The sequence below is a fragment of the Rhinatrema bivittatum genome, chromosome 5, assembly GCF_901001135.1.
Source record: "Rhinatrema bivittatum chromosome 5, aRhiBiv1.1, whole genome shotgun sequence".
NCBI classification, from domain to species: domain Eukaryota; kingdom Metazoa; phylum Chordata; class Amphibia; order Gymnophiona; family Rhinatrematidae; genus Rhinatrema; species Rhinatrema bivittatum.
The window spans coordinates 317375163-317389138 of NC_042619.1; the positions used below are offsets into that span (position 1 = coordinate 317375163).

The window sequence follows — 13976 nt, forward strand, 5'->3', positions numbered from 1 at the left end:
TTTGGGAAAAGTCCTTTCAGCTTACTTTCTTATCTTAAGAGCTCGTGGATTGTCCGCACACAGATCTCCTGGGATCTGATGAGGATTTTCTCCCTTTCTGTGCCTGTAAATCCGGGCTTTATTCTGTCTACCTTTGAATGGTCACGCTTACATAAAACAGTTGCAGTGTAATAGATTTTCTCCTGGCTCAAGCAAATGCTTACCATGTTGTGCCTCCCTTTATTTTGTTGGCATTAGGTAATGGGAAACAAAATGACATCGCTGAACTTGGCTACAATATTTGGGCCAAACCTGTTGCACAAGCAGAAGTCCTCTGATAAGGAATTCTCTGTCCAGAGCTCAGCGCGAGCTGAAGAAAGCACAATCATCATCGTTGTTCTACAAAAGATGATTGAGAGCTACGAAACCCTTTTTATGGTAGGTGTAAGCTCCTCACATTCAGGAATTACTTGGGCTCTGTGTATCTCCAAGTAATTATTCCTGTCACCAAAATCAACTTTTTCATTTTCTGTTTTATTTTTTTAAATTAACTTTATTACTCGAAATATTCTCTTGTTTCTGGGGAATGGGTTTCTCATATCTGAAGTACCAGTTGTATGTGTATGTGCACACTTGATTCTTATTCATTATGCAGTGAATTTTTAGGATTTTGCATGTAAAAAAAATAGCATATGTGCACGTAAGTAGCATATATATGCATATATGATATTTTATAAATGTTGAGAGTACTTGTGTAGTTTGTTTCTTGCGTACATTTTTGCGGGGGGGGGGGGGGGGGAGTTGCAGACTAAGGCATTCCGGCACAGGGCTCAGACGTACCCATGATAATTTCCTATTTTGGAAGAGAGATACACATATGCAGTGACGCACAAGTAAAATTGGACTTGTCTGTTGTCTGCAGTTTTTGGGTGGGAGGTCTGGATGAACTGTTGGGGGGTTCAGGATGAAGATGCTAAATGATCCAGGTGAATTGGAGAAGGACTGAGTGAACTGGCAGAGTTGGTGATTCCAAGTACACATGCAAGTATTTTGAAAACGGTATACATGCTTACTTTTTAAAATACCTACCTCCGCATATATATTGGGTTATTAAGCATACATGTTAAATTTGTATGCACCTAAAATATATGTGCATATGTTTATAAAACAGGTAGCGAATATATGCATTTTCTTGCATGTGAAATATTTGTATGTACTGAAACGTGTGTACTTTCAGAGCAGAAATACACGGGAGCTGCATAGTTTATAAAACGCTAGCATTAGTCTGTGCACATCTACTTAATGCGTTTAAATACTGCATAGTGGATAGGTTTAAAAGTTGGGCTTTATTCATGTGCTTTAAAACAAACATGGAAAACACATGTTGCCCATGTTTGATCCTGTTGTCCGTTTTTGATCCATTTCAACCTATTTGAATTTAGTCAATGTGTACTGCATCATTGATGAAGCCAGAATGTTTCTGTAGATTGCCTTTTTTTTATGATACATACTGGATTGTCACTACATGCTGAACTGGATTTCTTTTGTAGTCGGCGATATTACTTGCTATTGGCCAAGCGCCACACAACTTGATCAACTTTTGATAAGAGAGGCCTTTGTAATTCTGTCTCATTGATTTCTCAGCTGTAGGATATATACCCCTCTTTCTGAATTTACACTGAATGTGTTATATTGGTAGAAAAGAAATGTATCGCACTTGTATTTTTGTGTTTGACCACAGATTCTTACTCTGGTAAACATACAGGATTTATTTTCTTGCTATCGTAATTATTCTGGAACTTCAAGGAGAATTAAAGCCAGTCAGTATGCCCAGCACTGAGTTTATTTAAACTATTTGTTTAGCTGGTGTATACACTTGAAGTCAGACATCATGACCTTTTTCTCTGAACTTGAAGGCCCTGATGACTAATCTGGTTAGTCAAGTGAGTAAACCCAGAATGAACAAGTAGTTTCAATCCACTCCATGATTATGTGGTCCCTGCTGCAAAGTGACTACACATTTAGGGGTTACGGGTTTTATTTTGACATCAACTTGCCTGCATAAAACTACTCTGTTCTGTGCAAGTAAGTAGAGTTTTGAAAATCATTTAGGAATTGTACGTGTCGAACACCATTTCACACATCCTTTTACCCTCACTAGCAGGAGGTGTTCTCGAGCGTGGTGTTGGGGCAGTGAAAGCATTTATGTGCAAACTTGCAGTTTTCAAAAGTATGTGCATAAGCTTACAAACAGAAAATTACACCTGCTCGGGGGCAATGTGCACACGCATGTACTGGGATAACCAGTGAATTTTCAAAGTATATCTGCTTTGAAATTCTAGTAAAGTGTGCAGGTATTTTATACCCTCATTATTTAATTTTATACGGACTTTATAAAATTACTCTCCTTGTAGCCAGTTTGAGATATGTGTGATGTGATGCGATATGAGCCTGGGTCTTTAGCTTTCAATTCATTTTTCACTATCCATAAGGCTTTGCTGCTAGTCATGGAGCGAATTCTACATAAATACTTTATTGATCATGGCATACTATCACTTGATCTCATTGATGCTCAGTCTATTCATCGTAAAATCCATAATTTAGTAGATCCAATCAAGGATAGTTCCTTAGATCTACTGTGCATCACTGAATCATGGCTCCTATCTTCTGATGTTTTGCTGTTGAATCAGCTGCAACTACCTGTTTTCTCTAAATCGAACAAACTAGACACGGTGGCAGCCTCCTGATTATACCTGGAACCTCCCTCAATTTAACTCCCCACTATCCTACTTTCCTTTACTGGTTTTCATCTTTTCTAACAGACTGGTCTTAGTGAGTGTTTACAGGCAACTCACCCTCCTTTACTGTACCTCTTATTACAGGGTTCCCTCAAGGCTCCTCACTTTCTCCTATACTGTTCAATATTTGCCTGCTCCCTCTTTGCCATATTCTCTCCCAGCTTGATAGCTCTTTCAAATTGTGTGCTGATGACATATAATTGTTTTTCCCTTCTACATTTTTTGCTGCATTCGACAAACCTTTGCTCTGTTTCTCACAGATCAGTGATTGGTTACCAGGACTTTCACAGATTGATTCCATCCCCACCCATTGGTCCTTTAAATCAAATCCGAAGCTTGAGATTTAGGTGGCCTCCTAGATTCTACTCTCTCTGCGCCCACATAATCAGTCACTGGTTTGTAGCTGTTTCTTTAAACTCCAAAATGGTCTGCACTTTTAAAGCATTCTTAAATGCCCCTGATTTCTTTCTTGTCACACAGGCTTTAATTCTGTTGTCTCCAGACTACTGTAATTCCCGCTTCCTAGGATTACCTCAGTCTACATTGCAGGCCTTACAGGCCATCCAGAACTTTGCAGCCCGTTTGATCTCTGGGACTCTTATACATGCGCACATCTCTCCAACTCTAGCAGAGCTCGCTGGATTATTAGATGTAAAATCCTGACATTAATATTTAAATCTATTAAAGGCCTATCCCATTCCTGTCATCTACTGCCCCACCTATTCCTTACAATCCACATCAAAAGGTCTGCTGATTGTCCCTAATTTAAAAAAAATACGATTAGCCCAGTGTTACGACTACATGTAGAGTGCTGCAATGAACTCCCAGATATCCTTAAGGCAGAAAATGACCTATTGCGCTTCAGAAACCTTCTGAAATCACATTTGTTTTCTTCTGTAGTTCCAGTCTAATTTTCTCTTTTGGTCCCTTCCATGCTTGGCTACTGTGGTTGAGAATAAGCCAGCGTACCTTGTATGTATGTTTTTATCCTTTGTTTAAATGGTACACCTCAATATTTTAATACTGTGTATGTTTGTAACCTGCTGAGATCTGTGGATTGGTGGGCTAGCAATTTTATAAATAAATCATGTGGTGATGTCATTGAAACAAGAGCATCTTAGCAGGATAGCACATTGCCCTGCATATTTCCAAGCTTGACTTCCAAACCCTATTCTATGTGACCAATTTTCATAAAAAAGGAAACAAGTCCTGCCTTAGTGCAATCAGGAAGTTCTTTCTTTAAAGAACTGAATATTTATATACTTATTTGAAGTATTTATAAGCCTCACTATCCATCGTTCTAAGCGTCATACAGTAAAACATACATAGTTACATTCAAATCCTAAAGATAGAAAAAGCTTCTCCTTTAATGTCCAAGACACCATGCTGAACTGACTAAATGTACATACCACAATACCCAAAATAATATACTGACCTAGATATTAGCAGCAAACAATGGATCTTTATTTAAAATGTCTATACCACATTATCCAGGACCCATATATCATTCATAGGAAACCTTTACAAACAAGCTTGAAGATAGAATGAACCCATTGGCCATTAATCTGGTGTAGTCTGAAGGCTTCTTTAGCCAAAAATGTTTTTGGATGCTTTGGAAAGGTGTTAAAATGTGGCTCCATCTGAAGTTCTACAGCGAAGGTGTGTTGACCGTAAACATTCATTCTCGGGATTCTTTGTGCCATACAACCCGATGGTATGTAGCAGTGGCTTTGACCTCCTTTATCAATATTTTACTCTTTTTCATCTGCTGGAAGGTTTTTGCATCTTTTGGATCCTTTCCAAGTAAGGCCATTCTCCCGGCATTTGGGATTGATTAGTGCTCCCCTCGATATTCTGGCGTTGAGCATGCTCAGGTCAGTTCTTGGGTTTTTCATGAGTTCTCCCTGACGCTGGTTTGCAGTTAGAGTTGCTGTTGCCATTGGTGAGACTTGGTTGCCTGCCTTTTTGGAGTTTGGAGATCCCAGGTGGGCCTCCAGCCTACTACAAAGGGGGATAGCAGGAAGAAATCCTATTTTTGTGTCCTCCCAGTGCAGAAGGGATTATCCTGGATTTTCAGTGAGAGAACCTGTTTTTGGGAAGCTTGCCCTCTTCTTGGCAGGAGCACCTTTAGAGTTTGCCTGCCTACCTAACAGTCAAGTAAGTTGCAGGACTCAGAAGAAAGTTGTGTGATGAAGAAAAATTGGCAGTGTAGTTTTTTTCCATTTATGAGAAGCTATTTTTTTCAATATTGGGAGAAAGGACACTGGTTCAGGCTGAGAATGAACAAGGAGGCAGTGATTTTGGGAGCAATTATTTTGCTTTTCTTATGATGATGATGATTTTTGCAGTCCTCATATGGGATACTCTTATTTAAACTTCAGTAAACCCTTTTTATTTTGAACACCATTCTCCTGTCTATTGCTGAGTTTTTTTTTTCCCTCCGTGGAGAGAACGACTGAAGAGAGAGCTACATCAGTGAGTACAGAGTGCAATATTGAAAGTGAGAGACTGATTGAGAATACCAGTAGCACCGAGGATCCCAGAGGGTTTGTCCTCTTCCCAGCTGCATTGGACCCAGTGGCTTACTACTGCAATGAGATTGAGAAAAGAGAGGGAGAGAGAAAGGTGCATGTAGGATATTGAATATGGCCCTAGGAACTGCTGTGATCCCTACATCAGGGACTTCAAAACCAAGAGAGGGGGTTACAAGAGGCAGCAGCCCAGCAGTCTTGTTCTTAGTTGGCCTGTATGCTCTTAAGAGAATGAATACATAAAGAAGTGTCACTACTTAAAGCCGTGTGTATTGGAGTCAGGATCTTAAATTGTATCCTACTTTGGACAGGCAGCTAGAGAAGAGACAGAAGTGTTATAGTCAGCATGATTAGTATCAGTGAGAGTACGTGCCCAGCTGACTTTTTGAATCAATTGTAATGTTTTTAAAGTGGAGGCAGGAAGACTAAAATATACAGAATTATATTAAACAAGATTTGCTAAAACTAGTGTTTGGACAACCATACAGAATTCAGCAAAACTTAAATAAGGTTTGATCCTCTGTAAATATTGAAGTTTAAAGAATGAACGTCTTGCCACAGATTTAATTTGAGTACGAAAGAAAAGATCCAAGTCGACCATAACTCCCAGGTTTCTAACCTGGTTGACAACAGGGATGGTACTTTTATCAAAGTGAAACAGAGATAAAATCAATCCAGCTTGGTCATTATGCTATGTGGCTAGCACCAGAGCCAACTTGATGGCATAGAGGTGTTTTGTGCTGCCAGGTAGGAGACTCTGGTTAGATTATTGATTCTTTAGGACTTGGCATTCTGCTTATTTGGAGGGAGGGGGAGCGAGACAGGTAGCGAATACTGACACCGCACGCCTTTGGCTTGCTTTTGTATATCAGTCATACACAGGGAGGGTTGTTTTCAAACAGCCCACATAGAAATAAAGTCCATGGGTACTTCTTACCCACAGATTTTAGCCCAAATTTTCAAAGCAAACTTATGTGCGTAAGTTCGCTTTGAAAATTCATGGGTTACATCCATGTGAAAGGTTACACCCTACTTGGGGCAGGTACAACTTTCTTATGTGTAGATTTACGCACAGGGAACCCAACTTTCAAAACTATCTGTGGTACACCATTTGTGTGCGTAAGTGGACCCATGGAGATTTATGTTTCTATCTTATCACCCATGAGGCAGGAACTGTACAGTTTATAAAATATAGAACTTTTCTGCCACAAAAGTACACAAACATGTTTAATCCAGGAGTAATTTTCAAAGGAAAATGTAAATGTAACATACTGCCTTAGCAATTTTCAAAAGCCCATTTATCCGTGTGCATTTAACAAAGGTAAATGAGCTTTTGAAAATTGCTATGATAGTATATTACATTTACATTTTCCTTTGAAAATTATCTTGTTTACATATGTAATAATTATAACAATGCACACATAATAATCCAGACAAACACAGAGGCAGGCATTTTATAAAGTATGCATGAACTCTCCATTTACTTACTTGCAGAGTTCCTTAAAATCACTGATTTGCCAAAACTCCCACTAGTTCACCCAGACATCCCAGACAAAAGATTTCAATTGCGTGACTTAATTAGGTGTAAAAGTGTAAGGGCAATGTATGTACGTACTATATACTGCTTACAAAATAGCATTTTGTCACATACTTCCCAACTCCACTCCAGATTTCACCCTTTTTTTCCCCTGTTAACATTTACACGTGATACTGCAAGTATGCATGTACCCTTAAAGCTTATAAAATAGGATATACATGCCTACATGCTGCTTATGTGCATATATGCTAATTTTACATGTGCAACTCCCACATACCTCTTTGAAAATTACCTCCATGCTTTCTAAACTCAAAAGTAGGTGCCTAAATCCTTTCCTCGCACTCAGCTCCCCACCCCCTTGCATGCCTTCCATGAATGCAAGTGAAAGTCTGTGCAAAGTCATGTTTTGTGCATACTTTTATTCACACAACCCCCCTTCCCTCCTCCCAGGTTGATTTTTAAAATGCCAGAAACTGGGTTTTCTGTGCATAAGTCACTTTGAAAACCAAGCCTAAAAGGATTGATTTTTATTTTTAAATACAGGCAACATTGAAGGAAGTTATCTCATATCCTGCAGTGCAGCTTTTTAAAAGCCATTTAGTGTACTCAATAATACAATCATCATATTTGTGCGTGAAAGCTGCTTTTTGGGCTTGATTTTCAAAATGACTTGTACTACAAAGAATGGCAGGAAAACGTCAGCCAGTGAAGCGATGTAATGAAGAATCACGTCCGGTGGTGCCTTTGAACACCTAATGACTTGAAACATAGCAGGACCCCATTGCTGTGTCTTGGGCTGCATCCTGTATTGTATTGTATTGTTTTGTTTTGTTTTTTCAATTGTATTAGTGCTCCACTTACAGTTCAGTGTGCAAGGAAAGCAAGTGGGATAAGAACAGGAGATAATCCCGAAGGCTTTCTAATAAAATTGAATGGGAAGGTGTGACAAGAGAGAGGGGTCTTGTGTGAGAGAATAAGTAGAATAAAATGTCCCCACCCTTGTGGTAGTGCAGCTTTAGGTGGAGTCGGTGCACAGCATATACCAAACATGGGGATGTGAAAGAAAAGGAGGGAGCCCTCTAATGAACATGAGAGTGCAAAACTGCATCTGTGGAATAAGAGCAGCAGTAAATCACATTATCACATGGTTTACAGTAACGAGGCAAAACTACAGAAGCAAATCCTCATGGGATTTAAATGTTTTTGTTCCTAGTTTGGAGTGGTTTTCCCTGCATTGTACCATCTTGAGTGATAGAAACCTTTGTTAAGCAATTGAAAACTCAGTGGGAGTTTCATTAGTGGCGAAGACAGTTTTCTTGTTTCAAGTATAAAGGATGCATCAATTTTTATTTTTTTTTTGTAGGCTGTAAAAATATCTGCTGTGGCACGTAGCATAGGGGGCATGTGGAGCTTTGGGCAGCTGCTCAAGAGTTTATAATGTGGTTTTTGGAGTAACAGTACTGAAGCAGCCCCGCAGATGGACTCTTTAAACGTTTGACAGTTTAATTTCTTTCTTTCTACAGTTCATAAATTATCGATGACCTTCAGTGCGGCTAATGGAAATAGCGTAGCCTTTCGCTCTTTCTCTGAAGCTGTAGTTCAGCTATGTTAAAAGAAATAAAGCTAAGCAAGCTTGCTTACAATGTTTTCTTGCTTGGTTCTAGCCTTTGCTGCATCCTCCTTTGGTCTTATACCTAAGTTTTCATCATTTTTATTTTTTGTCCCAATAAATTTTATAAAAAAAATCTTTCATCATCATCATTACTATTATATATATATATATATATGTATTTTATTTTTTTTAGAATAAAAGTATGTGTTTTTAGGGCCATGCCCTCTAGTTATAAACCTCTCCTATCTTAATTCTGCTTTATTGTTCTTGCTGGAAGTGCATGTGTCGTCATGTTTCCTTGTATGGGATTCTCATGCGGTGATCCCAGTTTATTCAGATTTCATAACGGCAGGAAGGTCATTCAGAATATTGAAAAGCACTAATTATCTCCTCCCAAAGAATATTCTAAAAGTGAGTTTAAAACGGGAGTGAACTGATTTGGTTTGCTTTAATTGCCAGCTGAGCAATTTTTTTAAATAGTTTTTACTTGCCTGATGCTTTAAAGAACAATTAGAGGAATTAGTTTAGTTTATTTAATTTGATGAATCACCTTTCTTTTCAGTTAATCAAAGTGATATACAATAAAGTATCAAATAAATAAAAGTGACGCATAAATACTTTTTTTCCCTCAGAACTTGAAAGTTGCATTTTTTTGGAACACCAGCTCTTCCAAGAAGTAAAATGAACATCTACCTTTATTAATAATAATGTAACCCCCATTTCAGGTTATTGGGATAGTTGAGGAAAGAGGCTCACTATAGGGAAAAAGAGTTGTCTGACATAAGCACTCTGCAGGTTCTTTTCGGTTTGAGAAAAAACAAATACAGTTTCAAGGCCATCTTTTCCAATACTTGGTACCGTAATTGATTTGCATACCACATAATCCTTCACCACTAAAGAGGAACACTTGAAGACTGCACAGACCCAGGATTATCTCTGGAGGTGCTCTAAACCTTTCCCTCCTCTAACAGACAGAAACAACGCAAAGGATCTGATTTTTAAAAGCATTTACATGCTTAAAAGCGGGTTTTACATATGTAAATGTACTTTACCCATGCAAAGTGGGCTTTTGAAAACTGCTTTGCGCCATTGCATTGTCAATAGCTTTTATCCGTAAATAAGAAAGGTAATTTTCAAAGGAGTTATTCATGTAAATATAACATACTCTCATAGCAATTTTCAAAAGCCCAATTACCTGCATTGTGCACTGAGAAGTACATTTAAAAGCCTGACCAAAATCGGGAGCTATGTGCACAAGTTGGGATCACATGTGCCCACCGAATTTTAAAAGCCACCCAGATGTGCGTATATCTTTCTCTGCGTGCATATCGCAAAAGTTAAAAAAAAAACCAAACATGTTTACTTTTGCTAAAGATGAAATGAAAGTTAAAAAAATAAAAAACTAGCCATACCTGAGGAGTTTTAAGGATCTGAAGTAACTGGGAGGAGGAGTGTAAGCTAATCCGTCAGGGAGCTTTGGAGGACCTAGCTGCTAACTGGGTGGGCAAATTGGTGAAACTGGCATTGGCACGGATGCGCCCTCCCCCCCCTTTGAAATTCGCCGACTTATGCAGTAGAAGCAGGATTTACACATATAGTTATGGCCCACTTAAAACTGGGTGTGTATGGTCAGGCTATTTTATAACGTGTGCATATATGTGTGCAAATTATAAAATGGCTGCGCTTTTGGGCACATGCCAATGCATACGTGCCAGTGTGCCTGCACACCAGTTTGAAAGTTGTTATCTTAATGTGGGTAAATGGGCTTTTGAAAATTGCTGTGATAGTTTGTTACATTTAATTTTCCTTTGAAAATTACCTCCTTAGGTGTGTAAAACCCATTGAAAATTCAAAAGCAAATATAGTAGCAATTTTCAATAGCCCACATGTGCATAAAAGCCCATTGTAAATGCATTAATCCTTTTGAAAATTACCTCCAAAGAATATAAAGCAACCCAATTTTATTGAAGGAATATGATGAACTTTGAAATAGCAGAAATATAATTTACATATATACATCAAATAAATATTAAACCAGCAAGGTTAACGGTTCTGTTTAGAAATTCAGAAGTCTTTGTATTAAAGCAACTAATTCAAAATTCCAAAAATAGAATATCTTCAGTTCAAGTGGAAACAAACTAGTTGGTCCCTGTTTCTCTTCCTTTCTTTAGGCAACCGACATTTCTAATTTAGGTTATCTGAAATAACAGTTGACATCTTTACTCCTTAAGACAACATACACACAGGCTTCTGTGGAGAAACCCACAGCTCACGTTCTTCCAGGCTTGGAAGAAATGAATTCTGGAAATTTGGCTCTAAAAGTCTGTTCAGGTCAAGGCTGCTCAACCCTGTTCTGCTTCAGGGGAACAAGCCTTCCAATCCACTGCTGAAAATTCTGGCTCTCACCACACTAGCTTCTGTCTTTTAGATCCAGGAAATTCACAGGTGGGGTGATTTCAGAAGGGAGGAGAATCTTATGTCCTCTCTCCCGACTGCTTGGACAGCAGTTGAGCACACACTCATTTAGTGCCTTCCTGCAGCTCTCTCTGAGGCTCTCTGTGGATACAAACATCCTCATTAGATGAGAATTCTTGCTTCTGGGATTGGATAAAGATCCACCCAGACTGCAGTATGCTAAATGGATCCCTACCAAGCTTCAGTCCAACTGGGGACTAATCTTACATACTCTTGATAGTCATTGTCTACCCCTTCCAGCCTTTTAGTTCAGCTTATGCTTAAAAGGGCCAACAGTACAATTTCACAACACAGAAATTGAGGTGGGGCCTCCAGTACATTGTGGACCATTCTAGAATGTACAGAATTGTGTGTGTTTGAGGTCCATATACAATTTATGTTTTAATTTTCAAGCAAGAATATGTTTGTCTTGGCTTTCTGTTTTTTTCCTTCAGAGGCCTCAAACTGTATGTGCATGTTGCACTGGCTTCACATACAGAGATATTCATATACTTCAAAGATATAAATGCTAGACAATAGGAAGCTCTAATGCAAGAAGTCATGAATCAAGACTGGAGAGGTCTGAACTTGGAATTAACTTAACAGAAAAGGTGGCGGTGGAGGCCAAAGTGGTATTAGAATTTAAGAATGCAGGAGGACAAGCACAAGAAAGCCTTAGTTCTAGGAATAAGAGGTAAAGACAGAGAACAAATAGTCTACACGAATGCAGTAGGAAGGTAAAATAAGCAGAAGAGATTTGGCCTTGTTGGTTATCTGTTCTCATGTTCTTTGTTTCCGTGGTAACCAAACAATGGTCCATTTTAGGCTTTTTCTTTATCCTTCCCGTTTAATCAGAACCTGCTTAGGTCCTTCTACAATCCACATCTCAAGCACTATAGACATCTTTCACGTCTTCTTATTCCCCACTCCAAGACCAGTGTCAAGTGTTATAACAGTCCCCTCTCTCAGTAGACATGAACACAAGATTATTTTTTCACTGTTAGAATCATGCTTAAGTGCAGCATGAAATTGGGCACCCACCCTCTTAGATCCCTGACTCAAGTGTAGCAAAACTCTATAGACAATCAACTCGAGGCCTTACATTCCAGCCTGATGCCAGCAGGCGCTCATTTAGGGGTGAATTTTCAAATCCCGGTTTGCACCAAAGCCGGGGAATCGGTGCAGAAATTGGGCTGGTGCACAGTGCATGGATTTAAAAAGGCACTCGCATACATACGACTTTCCCGGTATGCACAAAAATTTTTTCTGAAAAAGGGACGTGGTCTGGGCAGGGCATGGGCATTCCAGGATTTATGAATGAAACTCAGGCATACATACGCACCTAAGCATGTGCTGGGGTCCCCTCCTGCGTAACTTTATTTTGGCTATGAATGCTGTGTAAGTCCTAAAACAAAAAAACTAGGCTAGTTAATGGGATTGTAAGGGTAGGGGCTAACAAGTTAAAAGGGAACCCACAATCCAGAGGAACACCTTGCTGGTGGCTGAAAGGAATCAGTAAGTTTTGCTTGGGAATTATTATTATTATTATTTTAAGTATTGGGGCGAAGTTAACTATTGGGTTTTATTATTTTGTGTGTTTGTGCTTTTGTGCTTTTAATAGTCAGTAAGGCAGCTAATAAACAGAAGTTAGTGTGTCTCATTGCGTGGATGAGACGATGATGCAAGGAATAGGGATTCAGTTTTGTAAGGAACTGGGGAAACTTTTGGGGAAGGGGGAATCTTTTCTGAAGGGATGGGCTCCACCTTAACCAGGGTGGAACCAGACTGCTGGCGCTTTTTGAAAAGGAGATAGAGCATCTTTTAAACTAGAACAAAGGTGAAAGCCGACAGTCGCTCAGCAGCGCATGATTCGGAGGGAGGTATCTTCAAAGGATACTAATGTTGCATTAGAATTAGGGCATCCCAACAGTGAGGTTCCAATAATAAGAAAAGTAGTCCAAGTATCTGTAACTAAAAACTCACCTGACTTAAAAAAAAAAATCTAATTTATCCCTACCAATTAAAAATCAGAATGAAAATACAAACAAAAAACACACTTTGAAATGTTTGTATGCTAATGCCAGAAGTCTAAGAAGTAAGATGGGAGAATTAGAATGTATAGCAGTGAATGATAACATAGAATTGGCATCTCAGAGACATGGTGGAAGGAGGACAACCAATGAGACAGTGCTATACCGGGGTACAAATTATATCGCAATGATAGAGAGGAGCATCCGGGAGGCGATGTGGTGCTTTATGTCCTGGATGGCATAGAGTCCAACAGGATAAACATCCTGCATGAGACTGTTGTGTCCGTCACTGCTCGACGTCTCTGCTCCGCCCACCTTACCTCGTTGGCGACTCCCTTTGGGGTTGATGGAAGGCTAGCTGCTGTGGCATCACCAGGCCGTCCTCCTCTGGCGTTCCCAGATGGTCTCGACGCTGCAAGCCGCTATGTTGACCAGATGCCTAAGGGCGTGCTTGCGGCCCAACTGATGTACCAGCATTGGCGTGAACCTCAGGGGCGACCCCCTGAGATGATGTCACCAGCTCTAGATATTTTTCGCTAACAAGATGAGTTAGCAAGGGATTGCTTACCTAGCTTCCTCCTGGTCGCTGCGGATAGGATTCGCTCTCTGCAACCCTAGCTTCTCTGCCTCCTCGGACTTCACTAGAGGTACCCGCTCCTCAGGGGCCTCGCTTTCTCTTTTTCTTTGCAGGTCGCAATCTGGAACCAGTACTCGCTCCTCGAGGGCCCACATCCCGGACTTGCTCCTGAATACCACTTCTGCTAAGAAGTCATCGCTGCTTACAACATTGTGAGTTCCATCTATCTCTCAGAGCTTTCCCTGGGTCCAGGTACTCGCTCCTCGAGGGCCTAATGCATACCATCTCCTGGGCTGCCTTAAGAGACTATTGTGTGTTACCATCAAGGACTTGTTCCAGAACTCTGCATATACTGCCTACTCACTTAGTTTCTCTACAGCTCAGCCACCCTGGGATCGCTGTTCCAATACCTGAGGGACTACAGCCCAGCCGGCCGTTTCCAGCTCACTACTGCCACC

At 39.9% G+C, this 13976-nt stretch overlaps 1 protein-coding gene across 1 annotated transcript in view; it reads left to right on the forward strand.

The window, feature by feature from the left end:
- Positions 1–13976, forward strand: part of ARHGAP6 (Rho GTPase activating protein 6) — a 269412-nt gene that overhangs the window by 193589 nt on the left and 61847 nt on the right. The window contains 1 exon segment of the mRNA XM_029603281.1: positions 238–417. Coding sequence (XP_029459141.1) covers positions 238–417 — 180 coding nt within the window.